General features: G+C 41.6%; 1 protein-coding gene across 2 annotated transcripts in view; it reads left to right on the top strand.

Annotated features, from left to right (window-relative positions):
* Window positions 1–2,795: 2,795 nt before the first annotated feature.
* Window positions 2,796–25,032, top strand: part of BPHL (biphenyl hydrolase like) — a 37,939-nt gene continuing 15,702 nt past the window's right edge. The window contains exons 1-4 of one of the 2 annotated variants that reach the window (XM_019752370.3): window positions 2,796–3,047; window positions 10,602–10,705; window positions 14,410–14,576; window positions 15,835–15,988. In XM_019752370.3, the coding sequence (XP_019607929.1) occupies window positions 2,944–3,047; window positions 10,602–10,705; window positions 14,410–14,576; window positions 15,835–15,988 (529 nt within the window). In that variant the 5' untranslated portion in view covers window positions 2,796–2,943. Of the gene's footprint in view, window positions 3,048–7,152; window positions 7,191–10,601; window positions 10,706–14,409; window positions 14,577–15,834; window positions 15,989–25,032 lie in introns of those variants that run through there. The other variant, XM_074335291.2, reaches the window with a different exon arrangement.

Below are 25,032 nucleotides of genomic sequence, written 5' to 3'. Positions count from 1 at the left end.
TCCTTTAAACATGGCTCAGAGGCCTTGCCTTTAGACTCCACTCTAAAAACATGGCTGAAAAGAGCTAAATTTATATCTGAGGAGTTTCAGTACAAGGCCCAAGCACCACAGAAACTAATCTTGGGCAGAAACTAATTAAGTGAGATGACACAGACTACAAAATGAGAAGGAAAAGTGTCCATACTTGGTTCCAAAAAAGATACTCAGACCCTCAGCTTACTACTGGTAAGACCCACTTCCTGCTCTGTCTTGCTTGGCAGGTTTCTCCCTTGTTGCTATGGTCATAATCTTTGGGTCGTAATAATTTGCTTCATAATATGAAGTTAGGACTTCAGGAACAAGAAAAGGAGTTCTTTCTCACAAAATGTTTTAAATAGTATTTTACTGAACATTTTAATGTGTGTTATTTATAGAGAACAGTTTTCCTAATTATAATAATGTAAATAAAATAGGTGTTCATATGATCAAGATTTCAGAGGCCTCTGATCACAAAGAAATCACTGCAGGGCAAGTGCTCCAACGGTGAATTCTGTAACGTGTAGTAATCCACGTACAGGGCTTTGCAATGAAGCAGGCTTCAATTCTCCTCTACCGCCCTTCACCTGTACATCTGGGGCCTGCTTCCTAACCGCCTCAGCCTCCACTTCCTCATCTGTAGAGAGGGCAGTAGTACCTAAGATTGGTGTGAGGATTTAAGTAAGATAATGCATCATAAGGTGCTGGCATAAAAGTAGTAGTTATTTTTACTTGTAAATATCCTTACACACCACTCACTGGTACTTTTATTTCTATGGCATCAATTCCCAGGAGTAGGAATGGCGGGGGAGGGGCACAGGATATATACTTTAAATTTGAAAGAACCTGCCAGATTATCTTCTGAAACAAGAACAGTAATTTCTTTTCTACAGACAGTGTATGAGGAATCCACTCCAGTAGTTATTTTTTAAACTGCACATTTGTGTTACACATAAAGAACTAGTTCTTAAGTGTGTACTTAAAAATAAATTGTGATTGACATAGGTAACCTAAAACCTCACCGTGCTACCATTTTGCTTACCAGTAGGATAACTAATGTTAAAATTGTACAGACAATTATTTTTAACCCTCATCATCTCTGACAAGAAATCCCACTCAATATTTCAGAGAAAAATAAGGAAATCTTGACTCCACCTAAGATTTGTGAAAGTCAAATGATAGTAGTCAGCTGAAATATATATTTCTCTTTCCTTCTATGCAGGAAATTTGATGTGATTGATTTATGTTGAAAGTAGAATAAAAATAATTTTTGCATATTCCATATTTAAGCCAAACCTGCCTTTACTACTCAAGAAACTCCAATGGGCCATTGAGGACACTGCAGGTTAACAGAACTTCCTATGGCTGTAACACTTAAAAGCACTGTGCATACAGGACTATTACAATGGAAGAGTCTCTTGAAGGAGAAATAATGAAATATGCAAGGAAACTGTTATCATCTCAAATAATTCAAGTCAAGGCTAAACAGTAGCCATGAATCTGCTCATTATTTCCAGTTAAGGTAAAGCAGAATGGTAGTCAGAATTAAAGGGGTAGTTTTTTGTGTGTGCACTGAATCAATTGCAGATGTTTACAACCTTTTTAAAGCTTGAATTATATGGTTGAAGAAGAAAAAATTTAATTGTAAAATACACATAATAATTTGTCATCATAATCATTTTTAAGTGTACAGGTCAGTGGCAGTAAGTACATTCCCACTGCGGTGCTACCATCACATCATCCTTCTTCAGACTTTCTCATTTTGCAAAACTGAAACTGTACCCATTAAACACTAACCACAGTCCCTGACAACCACCATTCTACTTTCTATCTCTATGAATTTCACTACTCTAGGTACCTCATATTCGTATAAGCGGAATCATCCAGTATTTGTCCTTTTGTGACAGGCTTATTCCACTGAGAATATCCTCAACGTTCACCCGTATTGTAGCATGTCAATTTCCTTTTTTAACACACAGTGATATTCCATTACATGCAGACACATTTTATTTATACTTGAATCCATTGGTAGACTGTTGGGTTGCTTCCACGTTTTGGCTATTAGGAATTAATGCTTCTATGAACATGAGTGTGTATAAATATTAGTTTGAAACCGTTTTCAATTCTTTTGGGTATATACCCAGAAGTGGTATTGCTGAATCATAAGGTACTTCTGTTTAATTTTTTTAGTAACTGCTATACTATCTTCCACAGCCACTACACCACTTTATATTCCTATTAACTGCAATTTCTCCACATCCTAACCAACACATTAAAAAAATTTTTTTTATAATAGCCATTCCAATGGGTGTCAGGTAGTAGGAAGAAAAAAAAATTAAATCCCATCTGTTGAAACAAATGCACGTCCCACCTTAGAGCCAGACAAGAAAGCCCCCTTTTCCACCTACCCCACTTGAGCCCCGCCTGCCCCCCACTCCAGGGCGGCAAGGGGTGTGTGTGTGTGTGTGTGTGTGTGTGTGTGTGTTGGGGGCGGGGAGGTGTCCTCGCCTAAGGGGTGTGTGTGTGTGTGTGTGTGTGTGTGTGTGTGTGTGTGTGTGTGTGTGTTGGGGGCGGGGAGGTGTCCTCGCCTCCCTGAACCACCAGGTTACCCCGCATGGGTGGAGGCGAGGCAGAGCCAACGGGGAGGTGCTCCTCCGGAGCTAGACCTGGAACCCTAAGAGAAGATGAGCTGTGCCCGGGGTCCGTGGGATCACGAGTCGAGCCTTCGTCAGGGATCAGCAAGAACCCGGCGGGCTACTGGGCCAAGTACTCCGGCGGAGGGCGGCGACCGAACGGCTGCCAGAACCGCGAGCTTCCGCGGGACAACCGGCGCATGCGCGCTCCCACGCGGCGAGGGCAGCGAGGGCCCAGCGCGACCTGGAGGGCTCAGTGCCTGCGTGCTGCGCGCTGGCGCCGCCTGGGTCTACGATGGGGGCGCTGGGCAACCGCGGCGCGCTGAGGCTTCGGTTTCTCCTTTCCGCGCTGAAGTCGGAGATCTACGGTCCCTTCGCCCGACCCGCGGCCACTTTCGGGTAATGGCTCCCCGCTCCCCTCCGGGAGCCCCCGCGTCCACATACGCGCGCTCACTTGGGAGGGGAGAGGAAGCCCCGGGAGAGAGGCGGGCGCTGGCGGGGCGGCCTGGAGAGGAGCCGTGGGCGCAGCCTCGCCCACCTCTGGCCGTTTAAGTCGAGACCTCGAACCCCGCGAGGTGGTTGCGCGGGCGGCGGTGGCGCTGACCTCTGCCTCTGCTGCTCTGATGCTTAGCAATTCAGCCATCATGGACTTCGGTTCTGTGACGCTGGAGCCTTGAAGGATTTGGGCCGTGGAATCCAATCCCTTCATCATGCAGACGAAAGAAACCCAGGGAGGAAATGTAATTTGCTTTGTCACAGACACACTCATGACAGACTAAAACCTCAAACCCCTTACTGTTAGTCCGTTGCCCTGCCCCGTCTCCTCATACCTTCAGGGCAATAATCTCTTGTGTGTCCTATAAAAAACCAGCCTGAGAATGTCTGTGACGTATTAGCTCTTATAGCCACGGTTCCCAAGCCCCGGAGTCTTCTCTTTGCTGATCTCGAACTTTAATGTGTAGAAGATCATCTTGGGAACTGGCAAAATTCAAATTCCTGGGCCTGATTCCCAGAGGTTCTGATGTAGTAGGTCTGTGGAGATGCCCAAAAATCTGCCTTTTCCTCTTCTGACATCCCCTGGCGCACACACACTTTGAGATAAACCAACAACAACAAACACTAATCTTAGACCCACTGTCTTAAAAATGGGGCCCTTGGTTCCAAGAGATAGTAGGCAGAAAATGTGGATAGAGCATCATGAAGCTTGTTCTGCCTTATTCCCTGCACACCTACATACACACAGACATACTCAAAGCATGTATGCAATTAACCGTTGATTGGTAAGTTCCATTCATGACTGGGAAGAAAAGTCAAATGCTAGATTGGTACCTGGCATTTATAGCTTCACTTTATCTAATGTGGAAACTTCCCATTTGAAAACTTAATTTAGAAGGAGAAAGGAGGAAAAGTCTGACATTTTTATATTGTGATTGGCTAGTTCTTAAGTTTTATATTTGATTTAGGTTCTTTTTTTATTAGATCTTTTCAGATTTTCAGGACTATTTTGATACAGATGGAAAAATATGTCAATGTCTGTAGCAATGTAAATCAACACTGAAAAATTGCAATTTTTCCAGTTTCCTATTCGTAGAAAGGGTTTGAAATAGTTACTGTGATTGTACCAATATCAAAATTACAATAGATTATTTAATGATTGCAGGAAGTCCCCATCATTAGCAGTGCAAATCCTTCTTCCTAAAATATCTTTGGAAAACAGGTTTGTCTAGATTTTGAACTGCCATTTTATAAATGCAGTTGCAAATAGGTAGGACATGTACTCGGAAAACAAACAGTAGTATTGGTTAATCCTTAAAGAAGGCTGCAGTCCAATGAAGTAGGTACAGGCACTCCTGTAAAACCTTTGCTTCAGAACAGCCAGTGCCCAACCTACCCTGAAGTTGTATTCCAAAAATTTGTTTGTGAATCTTGTTTGGAACACTAACTCTTCTTATTTCATTGTCTGTAAAATGGTTTGTTCCAGGGCGAGGTCAAAAAAGCCTTTTCTACCTGGAATTGTATGTTACGTACAGTTTCTATATTAATTTACAGAGCCTAACAACCTGCCTAAAAGAAAAATATTTTCCAAGTTCAATCTTGGGATGCTCTGCCAGTGAATCCAGACTCTCCTCCCCCTGGCGCCCATCTCCACTTCTGTCTGGCAGTCAGGGTGAGTGTGGCCCCAGTGCAGGAGCCCTGTAGGGGACTCTCTTCAGCTATGAGGTTACAGACGAAGCGTGGCCTCTGGCATTCAGATGACCACATTGCTACTTCCTAGCTGCATGAGTATGAACGTGCCTTGCAGAATTGTTCTCCACGCCGCATGCCTTGCAGAATTGTTCTGAGAATTTGAGACAATGAATGTAATAGGCCTGGGACATAATAAGAATTAAGTAATTAGTAGGTAAAATTAGTAGTGACACAAATATGAATAAATAATAATACAATGTAGAAAAGTTGTAAAAATATGTCATCAAAATTCACTGTAAGTTGGGGATAGATTTATTGTAGCTAGTGGTTACTTTGGAAAACATATACAAAAGAAATAGTTAAACATAAGGTAAAGCGACTGTGTAGGACTTTCAAAGTGAAGATGTATCTTATTAATAGCCCCCATTTTTATTTTCAAGTAATGTGTGAAAGTGCCAAAAGTTCTGCTGCAAAGTCAGATGCTCATCTTGATTTTGCACTTCCTACTGTGTTTGCCCGAAAATAAGACCTAGCCGGACAATCAGCTCTAATGTGTCTTTTGGAAAAAAAATTAATATAAGACTGTGGGGACAGAGTCCCAGAGAGCAGTTTCCAGGCTATTAGCCTTGCGTGTGGGGGTGCTGGCTCTGGTGGTGATTGGCCGTTGGCTGTAGCCGGTTGGCCAATTGGCTGCTGATGTAACTGCCGTGACTGCGTTGGTTGGTTGGCTGGTTGGCAGGCAGAAAAGTGGATGGCAGATTGTGGATCGTGTGGATCGTGTGGATCGTGTGGATCCTACGTCATGTGTCTCACCCAGCCTCCAGCGAGAATATAGTGGTATGAACACCCTATCTATGGCTCCGTGGGTGTTCCTTTTTGGCCTCACCATGTCCTGTGTTCTTATGTGGGGAGCGGGAGCTGAGACCCAGCATGACACCCTGCATGACAAAGACCCAGTCTTATATTATGTAAGACCCGGTCTTGTATGATAATAAAGTAAGACTAGGTCTTATATTAATTTTTGCTCCAAAAGACGCATTAGAGCTGATTATCTGGTTAGGTCTTATTTTCGGGGAAACACGGTAGTAGAGTGACGGGGCAGATTACCTAAACTCTCCAATTCTCAGGTTCCTCAGTGGTAAAATGAGATTAAGTATAATGTGCATCACATAGCAAACTGAGTGAGATGAGATAAACTCTTAGCAGAGTGCATTATTTAGTTTAATAATTAAACTAAATGTTAGTTTTAGTTTAACTATTTGTCCCAAACTGTTACAGTCATGCCTTCCCCTACAGTAAACTCTCCTTTGAGGGGAGCAGTTTATCCCTCTCAATGAACTCCTTCCCTTTCTCAAAATTGCCTGTCTAGTCTCCCAGAAAAAAATGGAGTCAAGTAAAAATATGAGGTGAGACATAGGCTCTTCTACTGAGCGTGCCTTCCTATAGGCTGTTTTCTAAAGGGATACGGAATTTTTTCTCTAAGAAATTAATTCAGTACAGTCATTCTTAACCTGGGTTACCTATTGGAATCTCGAGGATTTTAAAAAATACAGATACCTGGATCCCATCCCAGAAATGTTGATTTAGTATAGCCTGGATATCCAGAAGTTTAAGTTTGCCAGAGAAGAAGAAACAAATTAATTATAATAATAATTAAAATTTATTAGGCACTTAAATAAAAAGTTTGCCAGATGATTCAAATCTAAGTTTGAACCCCACTGATACAGTGAGGGGCAGGAAATGCTCTCGTGAAAAGGAGGTCAGTGGGCAGCTGTGGGGACAGAGTCCTGAGCCAGTCTTATGTGGAAAGGTGCTGGCTCGGGTAGTAGATGGCCATCAGCTGTGACTAGCTGGCCATCAGCTGTAACCGGTTAGCCATTAGCCCCTGATATACCTGCCGTGGCTGCGCAGGATTGGTTGGTTGGCAGAGAAGTGGACGGCAGGTTGCAGATCATGTGGCTCCTGCTTCCTGTGTCTCCAACCCAGCCGCCAGCGAAAATATAGTGGTATGACTCCCCTGTCTATGGCTCCGTGGGTGTTCCTTTTTGGCCTCACCATGTCCCACGTTCTTATGTGGGGAGCGGGACCAGAGACCCCGCATGACACCCTGCATGACACATGGTGAACTTGGGGTTTGCTGCCTACACCCCCAGGGTCTCCTTACCCCGTACTTCTCTGTCATAGTACTTGACAAGCTGCATCGTACCTGCTGGTTGCAGGTTTAATTATCTGTCTTCCCTGCCAGCCTCCAAGCAACATGGAACACCCAGACAAACAGTAGGGTCTTGGCATTTTGGAAAGTACATGCCAGGGCTCCACCCGTTACTGAATGATGGCCTGCCAGGATTGTCCTAGGCAGGTACATTTTTAACTCTCGAAGGGTAATTCTAATGAACACACCTGCTTAAGAACACCTGGGTTAGAGAAGGCATTATTAGGAGGGAGAAGGTGGAAAAGACAAATTGACAGCCCAAGGGAAAGGGATTCATTTTCTTCTTTAAATGTTCTGAAGTTTTCTATCTTTCTTCCTATATGAGAGTTGGGAAATTTTGGTACCTTGAACGTAGTCCAGGTAATAAGTACGTCAGGGCCGTTCAAGTCCTGGTCTCTGCAGGTGATTTTCTTTCCCCGTGCATATAGCAGTTTATCTGAGGCCTGCCTGCTGTCTGAGGGGCCCCTTCATTACCTGGAGAAAAAAATGCTATACCCATTTCCATTATATTTATGTGAAAATAAATCATTTAGTAACTTTTTAAAATAAAACTTTTTTTCTTATGTTTGAAATTGATTTGCACTTAGTTTGCTTTTTTTTTTTTTTTTTAATTGGGGAATATTGGGGAACAGTGTGCTTTTTCAGGGCCCATCAGCTCCAAGTCCAGTCGCCGTTTTCAATCTAGTTGCAGGGGGTGCAGCTCACCATCCCGGCAACCTTTTTGTTGAGACCTCACACTCTAACCAACCGAGCCATCTGGCTGCCTGTCTGGAAGCTCAGCAGCAGCTCGTTGTCTTCAGTCTAGTTGTGGAGGGCGCAGCTCACTGGCCCATGTAGAAATCTAACTGACAACACTGTTGTTCAGAGCTCACGCTCTAACCATCCGCTGCCCGAACCACACTTGATTTACTTTTGTTCATACACAGTCTTCTTTTCTGTTTTCCCAAACTGGAGACTGATGAAAGGTTTGGGCAGCCTCCAGAAACCCTAAGGGATTGGCTGATGTGATAATGGCAGGTGCTTCTGCTGTGATGACATGCAGGATGTTGATGACAAAGCACTAGGGACATTTTCATTCCCTTTAGCCTACCTGCAAACCCCTTCACTATTTAGGCTCAAAAAAATATGCTCCCTCTTTGCCCCCACGCTCCTTCCAGGCCTTGTCCCTTGCTCCTGGGCCTCTGATCACACTATTTCTTCTAGAAGCACCCTTCCTACAATCTTGGAAGTTCACCTCAAATGTTACTTTCTCACTCTTCTCCAACCCTGATGTGATCTCTCTGTCTCTCTAAAGCCACCTTCAGAACCTTCTGCCTTAGAAGGTTGCCATTATGCCCACTTCTAGACCATCTGGTTTTATTTCTACGTTCTTATCAGGCAACCAAAAGAATATGGGTTGGGGATAATAAAAAAGAAATTTGAAATGGGGAATCAAAACACAGATACAGGAAAGTGCAGAGGGAAATTAAATTTTTTTGTGGAAGAGACTGGAGAATTATCATGAAAGCTGAAGGAAAGGAAGCCTGTGTAAACCAGTGCCCTAGGCTGGCTCCTGGGCCCCTGGAGAGATGCGGACGGCAACACCCAGTCAATCATGAAAACCCACTGGCTTGGACCTTGAGAAAGTGGGTAGGGTGGCGGTGAGGTTCCTCTTACTGTACATAATATTCTCACTGTACAAAATGATTTCTATGAACATGCCCTTGATGCTGCCAGAAGGGGAGCCCCTTAGAAACCTTTAGGGCCCGAGGAGTACTAAGGGTACGCATCATCTCTGACATGAGCTGTGCAAACACTAGTCTATTGGGGAGCTGCGTCCTTCCTGGTGAACAGGACATACTGGTAACTTGCTCCAACCCTGCGCCTCAAGCTCTTCCTTCTTCAGTTAACCTACCCCTCCCTGAGGCTTTGCAGGTGAATCTCTGTCTTCATCTTTTCTTTTACTTTGAGCAAACCAAACATGTCACTAAACAAATGTTTGCTGAAATGAACTGTTATTATTAGAGTATTATTCGCTGTTATCTTGTTCCTAGAGCCATCTTAACAATAAAAATGAATTACTCAGAGGAATAGAACAGTAATAAGTAACTTGGCAGTGTCATTATGACATTAGCATTGCTCAGTGGCTTTATTGCTCCTCCCATAATATTTCTGCAGATAATGAGCTTATAGTTATGTCAAGCCTTATTACTGCCCAATTCTGTCATATATTCCTAGAAATTGTGTGTTGTTTAAGACTTGATGTACCTGTGTTCAACACATTTGTTCCAGCATCTGTCCTGGCATGCCATAATGTCTCCCTCCTGTCACCCAGCCATCTGGGAAATTGGTGGGGATGCCGTTAGAGCTTGATGCAGGGCCTTGTGTATGCTCTTTTGCTGTATATCCTGGCATAGTTATCCCAGAGCTTCTGGGACAGCAGCTGAGTAGGTTCATCAGAACAGAACACCTGGAATACTACACGTGTCAGTCTGTCAGAACAGACCCTGACAGTAATCTTGGCCTGAATCCCTTTTTGTGCCAAACATGTGCAGTTAGATGCTGCATCATGGGAGGTCTTGGGCCAAGGAGGGTCGGTAGCAGGGAGAAGGCTCATGAGATGAGAGAGCTTATTGACCTGGCTATACCATGTTTCCCCCAAAATAAGACCTAGCCAGACAATCAGCTCTAATGCATCTTTTGGAACAAAAATTAATATAAAACCTGGTTTTAATGTAATATAAGACTGGGTCTTAGATGATATAATAGAAGACCCAGTCTTATTTTAATATAAGACCAGGTCTTAGATTATAATATAATACAATACCAGATCTTATATAATAGAAGACTGGGTCTTATATTAATTTTTGCTCCAAAACATGCATTAGAGCTGATGGTCTGGCTAGGTCTTATTTTCGGGGAAACACAGTGTTTAGCAATCAACACAAATATTTCAACTTCCTAAAAACCAGTCTGACCATATCCGTGTGGACAGACATTCCTAAGTAGAGCCCCTCTGTAGGTGGCTAGAGAATGTGAGAAGCCATATGCCTAGACAGCCTGGAGATCAAGGCCTTCCCTGTGGACCCCTGAGACCAGGCTCATCCTTGGGAATGCTGCTAAGGCAGGTGCAGGTCAAGGTAAGGTGGCTCCTCTAGACCTACTAAGGTCCAGGTGACGTCCCAGGGTCTGTGATGCTGATGCTCACCCTCACATTCCATTGTATGGAGCTCCTGTGTCGGCCTGCGCTTTGGCGCTATTGGCTTCCCGCTCCCCAGCCATGTGCCCATGGGCCTGAATGGCCATGGATTTGCGGAAGCCTCTCAGTACTTCTGCAGGGTAAGCCCTGAGCTGGTGCTGTAGGATATTCAAACATGAAGGCAATCCACATCTGCAGGCTAGTAAGGAACATACAAACCCATGTCCTTTTTAGGTTTGGAAAACTGATGCATAAATCAAAATAATCCAAGAAGCCTGAGAAGGGTACTGGAGCTGACTCGTGTATAAAAGGGCAGTTTGGTCGTATTACATTGGCAGACCTAAACAATAATTTTCCTTTGGTGTTTCTCTTCTAGCACCTCGGTAACCTCTGCCAAAGTTGCTGTGAATGGCATCCACTTACATTATCAGCAGACGGGAGAGGGCGACCACGCAGTCCTGCTGCTTCCTGGAATGTTGGGTCTGGAAGATTTTAATGGAATGCTCTTGCCTACTGTGTAGCCCACGATGCTTTCACATAGTAGTTGCTAAATACCGATTGTTAATTGTAGTGCTTTGCTGAAATGCTTTAAGTAATATTTGCTACAGTCCACTTTAGGTGATATAGATAGATAACTTTCTGCTATATGTATTTTTGTATTCCTTTAAATACCTTGATTTTCTCATGCAAGTACACTGGGTAGTTAGTAGTCTGTACTTTGGGAAGATGACAGGGGTCAAGGAAAGCGGTGTGGGTAGAAGGGATGGGTGAAGGAAGAAGATGAGTGGGTGACCATCCATTCCAGTTTGCCTGCAATCGAGGGGTACCAGGATGCGAGCTCAGTGCTGAAAGACGGATTGATCGCCCTGTTGTGGTTGACTGTGTGTCCAATAAAAACAAGAGCTAAGAACAAAACTGATGAGTTTAAAGGCTTTTTGAAGTGGGAATGCAGACTGGTACAGCCGCTATGGAAGGCAGTGTGGAGGGTCCTCAAAAAATTAAGAATAGAATTACCATATGACCCGGCAAGCCCTCTCCTTGGTATCTACCCAAAAAATCTGAAAACATTTATCCATAAAGACATGTGTGCTCCAATGTTCATTGCAGCTTTATTTACAGTGTCCAGGACAAGGAAACAACCAAAATGTCCTTCGATAGATGAATGGATAAAGAAGTTGTGGTATATATACACAATGGAATACTATTGGGCTGTAAGAAAAGATGATATAGGACCATTTGTGACAACATGGATGGATCTTGAGATTATAATGCTAAGCAAAATAAGTCAGAAAAAGTAGAGAACCATATGATTTCATTGATATGTGGTATATAAAACTGAAAACAAAAGAACAAGACAAACAAATGAAGGAACAAAAACTCATACACATAGACAATAGGGATTACCAGAGGGGGCAGGGGTCTCTAGAAGAGGGTAAAATGGGTCTAATATATGGTGATGGACACACAATGGGTGGTGAACACACAATGTGAGATATTGTATTACAGAATTGTACACCTGAAATCTATGTAATTTTACTAACAATTGTCACCCCAATAAACTTTAATTAAAAAGAATTACTTTAAGGAACAGTTACGAGTGTATGATACTTGAGACAGAAACACATCAACACTGGTTGCCTGTGGAGAGGGGGACTGGGTGCTGGGGACAAGGGTTTGGGAGAGAGAATCTCACTGTTTGACTTCTTGATTTTTGAATAAGGTTTTACATCAACAAAAAAAGTGTCAAAAAAATTTTTTTATACCTGGATAATGATTGCAATGCTGAAATAATGGAAATCCAAGCTGGTAAACTGTTCATTGCTTTTATAGATAACTGGCTGTACATCAGCCATGGGGGTAAATGTCCTCCATCACAATAGCTTAAAGGTAAAAAGGTACTAATTACTATCTGCACAAGGATGCCTCAATAGCTATGATGGTACCAATCAGCGGAGGCTCAGTCAAGTGGAACATCAAGTAATTGAAAAATTTCAGGAGAAAGAAGCAAATCATAAGGAAATAAGTACATATTGGGGTTATTTAAACAAAACAATACTAAAACCCTTAACACTGAATTTGAGAAGTCCTGGGATCACTGGAAAAATTTCCCCTGGGCTTTCTGCATCTACACTACTTATCTGTAAAATGAGATCGAGATCCAGCTAGCTTTATGATGCTCCACTCATACCAATTTAATTTTGATTTTCTTTTTTTTAAATTAAAGTTTATTGGGGTGACAATTGTTAGTAAAATTACATAGATTTCAGGTGTACAATTCTGTAATACATCATCTATATCTCACATTGTGTGTTCACTACCCAGAGTCGGTTCTCTTTCCATCACCATATATTAGACCCTGTTTACCCTCTTCTAGAGCCCCCATCCCCCTTTACCCTCTGGTAACCCCTAAACTATTGTCTATGTCTATGAATTTTTGTTCCTTCATTTGTTTGTCTTGTTCTTTTGTTTTCAGTTTTGTATACCACATGTCAGTGAAATCATATGGCTCTCTATGTTTTCTATCTGACTTTCGTTTAGCATTATAATCTCAAGATCCATCCATGTTGTCACAAATGGTCCTATTTCATCTTTTCTTACCATCGAATAGTATTCCATTGTGTATATATACCACAACTTCTTTATCCATTCATCTATCGAAGGACATTTTGATTGTTTCCATGTCTTGGCCACCATAAATAAAGCTGCAGTGAACATTGGAACACACATGTCTTTATGGATAAATGTTTTCAGATTTTTTGGGTAGATACCCAGGAGAGGGATTGCTGGGTCATATGGTAATTCTATTCTGAATTTTTTGAGGAACCTCCACACTGCCTTCCATAACGGCTGTACCAGTCTGCATTCCCACCAACAGTGTATGAGGGTTCCTTTTTCTCCACAGCCTCTCCCAACACTTGTTACTATTTGTCTTGTTGATGATAGCCATTCTGACTGGGGTGAGGTGATATCTCATTGTGGTTTTTATTTACATTTCTCTGGTGATTAGTGAAAATAATTTTTTAAGGTTCCAGTATTCTTTGCACTGGTCTTCAAATGTATATGTGTGTACCAGAAAGCAAGTGTTATTATTTCTGAAGTTGGTCTTGAGTTAGACTGTTCCCTTTTCCTGCCTTCTTACCTGCCCCTCCAGTTCAGGGACCATAAGAGAACCTTCAAATGTCAGAGCAGTAGACATGAGTTTGAAATCCATTTATGTTTTTGGTTTGGGTTTTCTGAATTATTTACCTGATGTTGAGATAGGTATATCTTGTCAGGAACAGTGATGGTCCTTGATAATGGTTAAAGATCGTACACCATTTTGAGAGACATTTTCTAATAATAGCTAGCTTATTAAGCAAGATGTTTAGTACCCATGTGTGGCCTGAGCTAGGAGTGTTCAGAAACCAAGGAGACCTTGAAAATAAAGTGCTGACTTGCCCCTGGACTGGATTCCTTGAGAGTCTGGCCTTGTACACTGCGTGCAGTGGATGTGAGCCCGTGGGCAGGCTGGGCACTGCCAGTCAAGTCCACTCCCGGCTTCTTAATATACGCCGTTTTGTAATGTTTTACTGAAATAAACTAATTGGATTTCTTTTTTCTACACCCTGCCCTCCCCCCTCATTTCTGTGTTTAGTTTTATGGTTTCTAGTTATAACCCCCACCCCCCAAAAATCTAAAGGGCTATTCACATTAACTTAGTAAAAAAAAAATCTGGCATTTTAGAATCCTGCTTTGAATAACTTGGACCAAATACCATAAATTTGTTCAGATATTGGGATCTCTCGCTTATAACAGTCATTTTTTAAAAAAAAGAAAGAAAAAACGAACCAGAAACATATCTATTCTTGTGAAGTATAATGAATTCTTTTTAATTTTTTTTTTATTTAAGGAAGATTAAGCTGAAAAGGTACCAAAAGTTCAGGATTCTAATAATAATAAAGGACCAAATGAAGAATGAGGGCGTCCGTCTTTTCAAAGTAGCCACCAGGGGGAGATAAGAGGCAGCTCTGAACTCCAGGAAACGAAGTCTTTCTTTGCAAGGCCCCTTTGCTGATTACATTCTGATGTCTAACTTGGAGTAAACTAGTTACTTTGTTTTAATTTTGTAATTATTTCTGCTTTTACAATAATATGTTTGAAATAATGAACGCATTCACCTGAATTAACCAAGTGGCTGTTTTTAGGATGTGGAGAGACTGATTTTGGACCTCAGATTAAGAACCTGAATAAGCAGCTCTTCACAGTGGTTGCCTGGGATCCTCGAGGATATGGACATTCCAGACCCCCAGATCGAGATTACCCCGTGGATTTTTTTGAAAGGGATGCAAAAGATGCTGTTGATTTGATGAAGGTGGGTCTCTTAGGGAAAAAAGAGCCCAAGCAAGGGAGAATGGCTGGGCCTGACTTCATTTATTTTGTTTTTGTTTATTTCTACAAGGGTAATACCATGTGATTTCTATAGAAAACTTAAAGAGTTCAAGTAGGCATAAAGAAGAAAGTAGAGATATCCCATAATCCAACTGTTAATATTTAGAGATACCGCTACTAAGACTTTGAGGCTCTGCCCTTCTGGCCAATCTTATTACATATATAAATACACAGTTTTATATTGATGTCATCATACTGTTCCTAATGTGTCTCCAACTTATTATTTCATTGAACAATTTGTCAAGGAGATACTTCCATGTCAATAAATAAAAGTTTCCATCAGTATTATAATAGACACATAGTATTCCGTTGTAGGGATGTCTTATTTCACTTCTCTTCTAATGGTGGATAAATAACTTAATTTTTAAGTTGCCTTTTTTGTGATTAAAAACAGAAGTGCAGTGAACATCTGTTGTCCATGGACATTTTAGTTCTCATTTTTTTTTGCTATTATCCACAACACTGGTGTGGACACCCTGGCCCTACCTCCTTGTGCCCATGTGCAAGAGTTTTTACAAGAAGGTGCCAAATTGTTACCCATAGTAGTTATCCCAGTTTATCGGGAAATATCTTGGACTGATATTTGTTAATTCTTTAACTTAATTTTTCCAGTTTTTCAATTTTTACTTCTAGACAGCATCTCTCAGGCTTAATCTTTGTGAACCTGTGAAACACATTTTCAGTGCCTGATTGATTCACCCTAGAACTAACATAACCTCCCCATGACACCATTCTCTTCCAATCTTCCTCTAGCCAGTTCTTTACAAGGTTTCAATCAGTGGCTTTACCAGATGCAATGACTTCATTTCATCCAGTTTCCCTCTCTAACTGTTCTCAAAGTCTTTACTCAGGTATGTGTGTGCACACGTTACTTGTCTTGTCCAGGTACAGTTGATTGCCATTGTTTCCAGTTTGTTGAGATTTTACCCAACCAGAAGATGTGGCTCCTTCATAATTGGAAACAATACTACGTACTTAAGTTTTTATGATAATTGTGTTTACACCAAACTAATTGAGAGAAAATGTGTCATTAAATGGTGAACTCTAGGATTTTTCTTTAATTACCAATTGATACTCCAAACCCCCACAATTGTATTGATTCTGTTAATTATTGATTATCACATTCTTTTAACAGAGAGGAACAGTAAGCCATGCTGTGCTTTTTGTTGTATTTATCACAGACACTGAAGTTTAAAAAGGTCTCTTTGCTGGGGTGGAGTGATGGTGGTATAACAGCACTCATTGCAGCTGCAAAGTATCCATCTTACATCCACAGGATGGTGATTTGGGGAGCCAACGCCTATGTGTCTGAGGAGGATGAAATGATTTATCAAGGTAGGTTCCATGAACTGGAGATGTCATGACAGTAGCACCCTCCGCTTCCCTCTCCCCTGTCATGTCTTATGTTGCTATGTGCTGACAAGTCGTATCGCATCTGCTTCTAGTTCTCAGTTCTAAGGTAGGAAGAAAAGTGTGTTCTCAGAAAAGTAATGCAATTTAATCAGCCTGTGTTTTAAAGCTTTCTCTTTCAAGAAGTGATGCTTTAATGACTCAGGAAAAGGGGAAGTCAGTATTTACATTTTCTACTGATAGTGAACTTCGAGGAAGGAGAGGCTTGGTATGAAGTGTTACTCATAACCTTTGTATTTAAAATAATGTGAGCGCAAAAGGGAACATTGTATTCAAATATGAAAACTTGTATTTTGATAAAGAATTTCTGTGCTATTCACATTTTTTGAGGTTATCTTTTCAGGCGTATCTTTGAGGTTTTTAGAGATAGGAGAACAGGAGCCAGCAAACTGCAGCCTATGGGCCAAACCCAGCTTGCCACCTGTTTTTGTAAGGTACCAATCAAGGAGGCTCGCCCCTTGAGTCTTGGAGGCTAAGATGGGGTGTCCCTTACCATCCCTGTTTCCTCCTCCACTCCCAGTGTTGCTGCCCAGGGCCTGTTCTGGTGGCCACCTCCACATTGGTGACTGCTGGCCATTACCAGGCACTCAGTCATGGAATTTCAGTTGGCCGTTCAGGAGTTGCTTAGCCTCCAGCAAGCTGCCCAGATTGAGACCACTGGACCCTTGGGAGAAGAGGAAGACACATTAGGGTCGGGGGTTCCCTGGAACAAAAAGCAAAATTTCCCTGGGATACCCCACCATCACCCCATGCTGGCCTGGCCCACCCCAGACAATTAGGGCTAGGCAGATCAGAAGTTTCTCTCCTTTATCTACAGAATACCTTTGATTTTGCCTCTTGGCCTGCAGAGCCTAAAATATTTACTCTCTGGTCCTTTACAGAAAGTTTGCAGACTCATGCACTAGAATATCACAAGACTAGTCTTTTTCAGCTATTCTGAAATTTCGCATGACTTAGGTGAGCTATTTAATAGCAGTGTTCTGCTGTAGAATCTTAGTTCTTGACAGTCTTTCTGTTTGGTAAAGAACTATGAAAGTCTTAAAGGATAAATCTGATTTAGTTACCAGTTCTGGTCAGTATGCCTGCCTGTCCTTATTGGATCCCCACTCATGTGCGACGTAGGCCATTCCTCCTTGTTGCTGGTCCATTACCTCCTGTTGCCTCTAGGACGTGCCTTTGGTCCTTTCTCCCTCTCCTGTATCATTGACTTCTCTCCTTGGATCTTTCCTCTCAGCCTATAAAGGTGAGCATTGTTCCTTCTCTGAAAGGTTGCCCTTCTTACCTATAGTTACTACCTTACCATTTTTTGTGCTTTCCCACAAACTTATTGAAAGAGTTGTCTGCACTCTCTGCTTCTACACAGTCTCCTTTCATTCCTTGTTCAGTTCATGCTGGCCCATCTCCCATTCTGGTCTGCTCTACTAAAACTATTCTCACTGAGGTAAGTATAATCTCCTTGTTGTCAAAGCCAGTGGATTCTTTTTGAGTTGTCTGTAGTATCCCCTTATTACTCTTTAAAAGTTTGTAAGAGTTATAGTGATATCCCCTCATTTTTCCCTGAAACTGGTCATTTGTGTCATCTCTCTTTTTATCCACACCAGCTTCACTAGAGGAATATCAATTTCGTTGATTTTTTTTTCAAAGAACTAGCTTTTGGTTTTATTGATTTCTATTGTTTTCAATTTCATTGCTTTTGCTTTTATTTTCTTCTGCTTGCATTTTAATTTGCTTTTTTCCCCAATCTCTTAAAGTAGAAGCTTAGATTATTGATGTTGAACTTGCTCCTTTTTAATATAAACATTTAATGCTATAAATATCCTTCTAAGTATTGCTTTGGATGCATCCTATAAATTTTGATCTGTTGTATTTTCATTCAGTTTAAAATATTTTCTAATATCCCTTTAGACTTCCTTTTTGACCCATTATTATTTAGAAATATTATTTAATTTACAAATATTAGGGGTTTCTCAGGTGCCTTTCTGTTATTGTCTCTTTCTCTTTTCAGTTTATTTATTTATTTATTTTAAATTTTTATTGGGGAATATTGGGGAACAGTGTGTTTCTCCAGGGCACATCAGCTCCAAATGGTTGTCCTTCAATCTGGTTGTGGAGGGCACAGCTCAGCTCCAAGTCCAGTCGCTGTTTTCAATCTTTAGTTACAGGGGGCGCAGCCCACCATCCCATGCAGAAATTGAACGGGCAACCTTGTTGTTAAGAGCTTGTGCTCTAAACAGCTGAACCATCCAGCCACCCCTCTCCTTTCAGTTTTTGCTTTGTGTATTTTGGAGCACCAAATTTGGTGAGTTTATAGTTATTATTCCATCAGATATGTTTTCTTTGTCAATATCTTTCTCTTCTGGGACTTGTTAATTGTCTTTTCTCTTGAGAATTGCTCAGATATTCCTGGGTTTTGGTTATTGGGTTTTTTCCTTTATTTGTTTGTGTGTTTTGTATATTGGTTAATTTTAGAGTGTTTTTATTTTAATTATGATTAAAACTGTATCCTATTAAAGTACTGTAAAGAATATTGATTTTTTTTCCTTGGCATGCAGTCAGTCTGGTTAGGTTCAGATTGCAAATTTTGTTTAGCCTTCTGTGAGCAGTAGTTCCAGTATCAGGTCAGTTATCAAAGCTTCTTTGTGTCTGCCCTACTCATGCCCTATTCAGGAGCTATTTTGGGACCTGGATGATGGTTTATATTGTGATTTAGTTCTTAAAGCTTATGCTGTATGCCTCTTTGTGTCTTGCCCATGCAGGCAGAGCTAGTGGGTGATCCCAGGACTTGTATCAGTTCATACACAGAATTCGGGGATCCTCTGTGCTCCCGCTCACCTTGGTGTTGTACAGTTTTTTGCAACTAGAACAAAGTGGCGAGAAAAAAAATAACAGACATTTTGCCTACAATCTTCAGATACCAGGGGCCCCTTTTCCTGGTGCCTTTTGGTCAGAGAGCTGGTCTTCTCTTGGGTTTTAGGTGCCTGACCTGCCTCTGTGCTATGTAGCCCCATCGCAGTGCAGTTTCAAAACTTGGGCAGGGCTGGAGCAGAAAGAGAGAGGAACAAAATGAAAGAAGCTCCCTTACCCAGGGGCACCTGGTCCTGGTTCTCTGACTCACTGTAGGGGCTTCTCCCAATGTTTCAGCTTTCGGAATTAAAATAAGAAACTCATCCCCATTCTGGGTCATTATTCAAGTTCTGACTCTGTTTCATCTCGTGCGCTTATAACTTTGCAGAGTCTTCAGGTAGTTGCTTCTTGTATCCTGTCTGGAGTTTTATTGTAATTGGAGAGAGACAGGCTGGAGTGGACTCACTCCACCTTAGCCAGCACCAGAAACCCAAGAGATACTAAGTGCTCACTTGAGCAGACATCTTTTATAGATTTTGTTCTGTTGACCACTCTCTTCTTTAAATTCTGTCCTTTAGGGCCTCTAGCGTGGCTCTCTGATTCTTTTCTCTTCCTCTTTTGGGGTATTGGCTCACCTCTCAAGCTCTGTTCTCAGAAGGAAATCATTAATTCTCACAGCTGGTGCTATGACTTGGGGGTGAATGATTTCCAAACTACTGTGTTCAGCCAGACCCCTCTCCTGAGCCCCACAGCCATGTTTCTGTCGACCTGCTGAGCACCTTCCTCTGGATAGTCTGTAAATTTGTGAAAACCAATCATGTCTAAAACTGAACTCGTTACTTCCTGACCCATTCCACACATAGCCCATAATCTCTGTCTCGGTCAGTGGCCCACAGTCTCCCTAGGATCTCAGCTAGAAGCCCTGGCTCGTCACTGTGAGACTCTGTCCTCTTCATCTAGCTACAAGTGGCTTCTAATGAGACCACAGACACAGGACCTCCAAAGGGACCCGCTCCTTGCTTCCTACTCACCATTTTCCTGATGCAGTCCCTTGGCCTGCTGTGGTAGTTTGTTTTCCATAGGAGACTTTCCTCACTGAGGCAAAAATCTGATCATTTAATTCTACTATTGTCAGTCCTTCAGTAACTTCAGTAACATTCAAGCCCCTGGCCCGCGCCAGCCCATGTGGCCTCATCTCCTTTCCTCTCAGCCTTCCTGTGCATCTCCCTCATTTCTGAAAACAGCTTTGTTTTTCCTTGTTTCTTTGCCGTGGCATCTGCTGATGTACTAGCTTGCCTTGTCTTCCCCTCCAGCGCCATTCTCCTCAGCAAACATGCTTTCATCCCATTCCCAGCTCCTGTAGCACCACCTTCGTAGGGGTGTCCCTGAACCCATGACCTGGAGGGTGCTTCTCCCTCTGGGGCTTTGTAACTCTCTGCACACACTTTCACTGCAGCCCTTCGTCCCTGGCAGTGCCATCCTTTCGTGCCTCCACGTCAGTAAAGTTCACACTAAATTGTGAACGTACCATGTGCAGACCTGATTTCCGTTCTTTATGCAAACAAACAAAAAACTCTTTCTCAACCTCACACCCTGCTTTAGTTTCTGTCTGATATACCTCTCTTTCCCTTCCCAGCCCTCATCACCTTCCTCAAGCCCCTGTTTCTTTTCAATTGGTCTAAGATGGCTGCCCACTGCAGTCCAGAGAAAACAGTGCCTCTGCTAGCTAGCCCAGCAGACACGTCCTGCCCTCTGGTTCCTTGGTCATTCTGCAGCATTTGAGAACACACATGTGATGTGTATAATATTGATCACACCCCTCTTCTTAAAGCTTTGTGTGTTGAAGTTCCTGCCACCATGTTCTCTCAACTTCCCCCTCCTAGCTTGGGTTTTCTCTGGCTTCGACAGTGCCCACTCTTTTCTGCTGGCCCTGTCCCATTGGGGTCCCCAAACACCATCTTTGGCACTCTGCCCCTCTTCTCATTTTTATACCCAAGTAGCTTCACTCATCCCTTGGCTTCACCAAACTCCCAAATCCTGGTAGTCAACTTTTTATTCAATTTTCTTATCTGATTGCCCCACATGAACCTTACATTCGGTTGTCTAAAACTGAACTCATAATCTTTCCCTCAGACCTGTTCTTCCTGCTAAATTTCTTATTTTGATAAATGATACCTAACGTAATATACTATTTCCCCTACAAAATAATATTTTAAATTACTATTTATTGAATGCCTGCTATGAGCTAACATTTTTACCCACACAACGTACCTGTAAATTATCTATTAATCAGCCTGTTCTTTAGATGAGGAAATCCGGGCACAAAGGAGGAAAGAAACCAGCCATGATGGCACCACTGGGCGGAGCGATTCATGTCTGACACTGAAAGCCAAATGTTTAATCTCTACAGTGTGGTCATCCGCCCTCTGCATTCTTCCTTTGCTCTGTCTGGGATCCATCCTACCCCTCCCACTCCTCCTGCAAGGCTCCAAGTCCAGACACTCAGCAGTCTCCACTTAGATTGATTCAGCACCTTTCTAACCAGTCCCCTACCTTCACCTCCTTTTAATCTACTTTCCACACTGCTCTGAGAGGAGTTTGGTAAGGTGTAAATCTCATTACTTAAAAATCCTTAAGGTACCCCATGGCTTTCTGGGTAAGTAAAGTTCGAACTTCTCAGCTTTGCTCACGGAGTTTGAGTGACCCAGGACACTCTGTCTTTCTAGGTCCATTTCCCAGCACTTTTGTCTCCCCCACCCCCACACTCCCCTCCTTTTCTTCAGCAACCTGGAAACCCCTGAAGTTCTGTCATTGGCGGCATGACTCTGCCTCTGTGGCACTGCACATTCTGTTCCTGCTCCTGTATTTGCTTGCTGGCTTCTGTTCTCACAGACTTAGAGCAGCTGTGTATCCTCTAGGAAGCCCCCACCACTCCCACTTCCCCCATTGCCCATTTGAGCTCACTGACCCTCCTCTGTCCTCCCCAGCCTCTCCCACACTTAGCATATTCTGCCATGCTTGTGTACAAGTTCTTGATTAGACGATATGGCCCTTAAGGACAAAGACCATATCCCATTTCAGTTTGTATGTTCTGTGACTAACACATAGCAGGCTTCAAATAATGCTTACTGGATTAACTCACTCATTAATGATGAACAAATGCTTTCTTTATTATGATTCCAGTGCTTAGCACAAATTATGCGCTCAATAAAAGATATATTTCAGTTTCTTTTCAGATAGAAATGAGGTGTTTTGGATCAGCAAACACTTTGATTGAAATGGTTATTTTAGGGACTTAACTATGAATCATAATTATTTTTCATTTTTTTGGTGGAAATTATGCTTTGGAGTAAAACTGACTTACTCTTGAAAAAAATGACAGAAGTAAATATATAAATGCACAGAATATTTTTGAGTGCTTGCTATATGCTAGGCACTGTTGTTAGCACATTTCATTTCTAACTTGTTTATTTTGTATCCCAGAGTGTTATTTTAATTCTCATTTTTCACATGAGGAAACTAGCACAGAGAGGTTAAGGAACTTGTTCGGGGTCACAGAGCTAGTAAGTGCAAGAGCTGGGATTCAAATGTAGGTAGTATGACTTCCAAGCCTGTGTTCTTAACCATGGTGTTTGACATGAACATCTGATTTGCCCCAGCTACAGCTGGATTTCTCTGCCTTTTGAGGTTTAGATAATATTTGCTGTGGGAGTCTAAGGTCTTGCCCCCAATTTTACATTCCCATAGATATCTCTTGTTCCAAATCCCTGCTTTGACCAAGTTAATTCATTTTAATGATATCTTGCTATCTTGCAATAGGAGGAGTTTACATGTTAGCAAGAAAAATATCTTCATATTGACCATTAGCCAATTTGACTCTTAAAAGGTCTTGGCCTTCCCATCACAAGGGACTTTCTTTGTTTTGTACAAATGCATATAAATTTATAAAATATATAAATTTAAAATATATAAAATACATTTATATTATATATTAATGTTACATGATATATTAGACCTATAAATCCTATAAATCAACATATATTTATATTTTTATTATATATTGTTACATATTTTATTATATAATTTGTTTTTGAGCTATACAAAGTGATTTCATACTATAGATCATCTTCTGAGACTCACTTTTCACAAACATTATGTGTGTAAGATTCAGGATGTTTCAGTATCCTATTCCATTGGGCAAACATTGCATTTTATTTTCCCTTTCTTTTGTCAATGGACAGTTGATCTATTTCCAGTGGCCTTATGAACATGCTTGTACATGTCCTGTGGGGCATATGAATGGCAGTGTCTCTCAAGGCTCTATGAAATTGCTGAGTATTGTGGAATGTAAATATACTCTGTTATAAGTGACAAATTGTTTTGCAATTAAATAAATTTACACTTTGACCAGCAACATATGAGGTTCCTTAACTTACATTCTCAACAAAAACTTGGAAGCATCAGACTTCTTAATTCTAGCCAGTGAAGTACATGTAAAATATCTTATTGGGAGTCTAAATTTGCATTTTTCTGTTACTAACAAGGTTGAGAACTTTTTAAGTGTTTATGTACCATTGGGGTTTCTTCTGTGCTATTCATGTCTTTTCATTGATTTTAAAATTTTTATTATGTAATAGTTGATACATGTAATACAATAGGTGTAACTGTTGGGACGGTTTTTCCTGCAGGCCCCCCTAAGAGCTCAAGCTCCCCCTTATTGGAGCTGTTTCGGCAAGCTCCCCCTAAGAGCTCTGTCCCCCTCCTCCTCCCATACCTTATCAGAGATGACCCCTGCAGGCACCATAATTAGAGGCCTCCCTGTTAAAACAAAGTTGAGGGATCACAGCTGCAGGGATGGATCTCCCTGGCACCCCGGCCAGATTTCCGCCCCAACCCGGGGGCCTAAACATATAGAACAAAGCGCCTGACCCCAGTCAGTGCCCAGTTCTTTGGGAACAATCCCACGGGGCCCACTAGTGTAAAGCTGTGTTCTCCCTGACCTCTGGGAGCCGCTTGAGTTTCTCGGTCCTCCCCGCTTTTCCGCAACATAACGACAGAACAAACCCCCAAGGACTCTACCCAACTCAAGACTAGAACACTTCCAATATTATTTCAATGTTATTGGTTTGTGGGGGGTCGGGGAGAGGGTGGGTGTTATTTTTTGTTCCTTGGTAACGTAACTACTAACCTCTTGCCGGTTAGGAATTGTATTAGTAACTCTGCTGCACAGCTTGTGGCTTGTCTTTTGCTTTCTTTATGAACAGCACTATTTAATGTAAGGAAATGTTACAATGTTTTATTTTCTCATTAGCTTGGTGAGTCTTTACAGTTATCAACATATTTGTCAATTTACTCCCCTTCTTTCATCTCAGACATTCCTTCTAAGATCTTTTCTCTCTTTCCTGAAATTATTCTTTAGAAGTTTTTAAAGGGCAGGTCTATTAATAATGAACTCAGTTTTTACTTAAGAATGTCACTATTTCACCCTTATTCTTGAAAGATTGTTTGACTAAGAACAGAACTATAAATGGAAAATTATTTTCTCACATATTTCACTGTCTTCTGCTTTCCTTAATTGCTGCTGAGATGTTTTGTCTAATTTTCCTTCCTTTGGAGTGATGTCTTATCTCTGCTTGTTTTTCAGATTTTCTTTTTCTTTGATATAGTGCTGTTTTACTAAGCTGTGTCTAAGTGTAGGTTCTTTTTATTTCTCCTATTTGAATTACATTTGATTTTTGTGGATTCTTATCTTTTATTATTTCTGAAAAACGGTTTCACCTGTTGCTTTCAAATATTGGATCTCCTCCATTTTCCTTCTTTCCCACTTCTGGGATTTATTGGACTTTGTAGACCTTGTCTTTCCATCTTCCCTATCTCTTGTTCATCTTATCTCTTGATGTGGTGTTCTGCATAATTTCTTAAGCTTTCTTGTCAACTTTTCTAGTTTTCAATTAGCTTTGTAAAGATTCTGATTGTTTTGTGGCCTTCGATTAGGTGGGAATATTTGCTTACTTTTAATCTGGCAACAAATAACAAAGTCCCAGTGAGCATAAACTGAGAATGCTTTCCTTCTCAGAGAATTTGCATTTGCTACTCTTGGGAACTGCAGGATCATAGGATTTTGG

Source organism: Rhinolophus sinicus, chromosome 14, assembly GCF_057876585.1.
Source record: "Rhinolophus sinicus isolate RSI-liver-muscle chromosome 14, RSI-T2T, whole genome shotgun sequence".
Taxonomy (NCBI): Eukaryota; Metazoa; Chordata; class Mammalia; order Chiroptera; family Rhinolophidae; genus Rhinolophus; species Rhinolophus sinicus.
The sequence above is the reverse complement of the archived record's forward strand: the minus strand, read 5'-3'. Positions and strand labels throughout refer to the sequence as shown.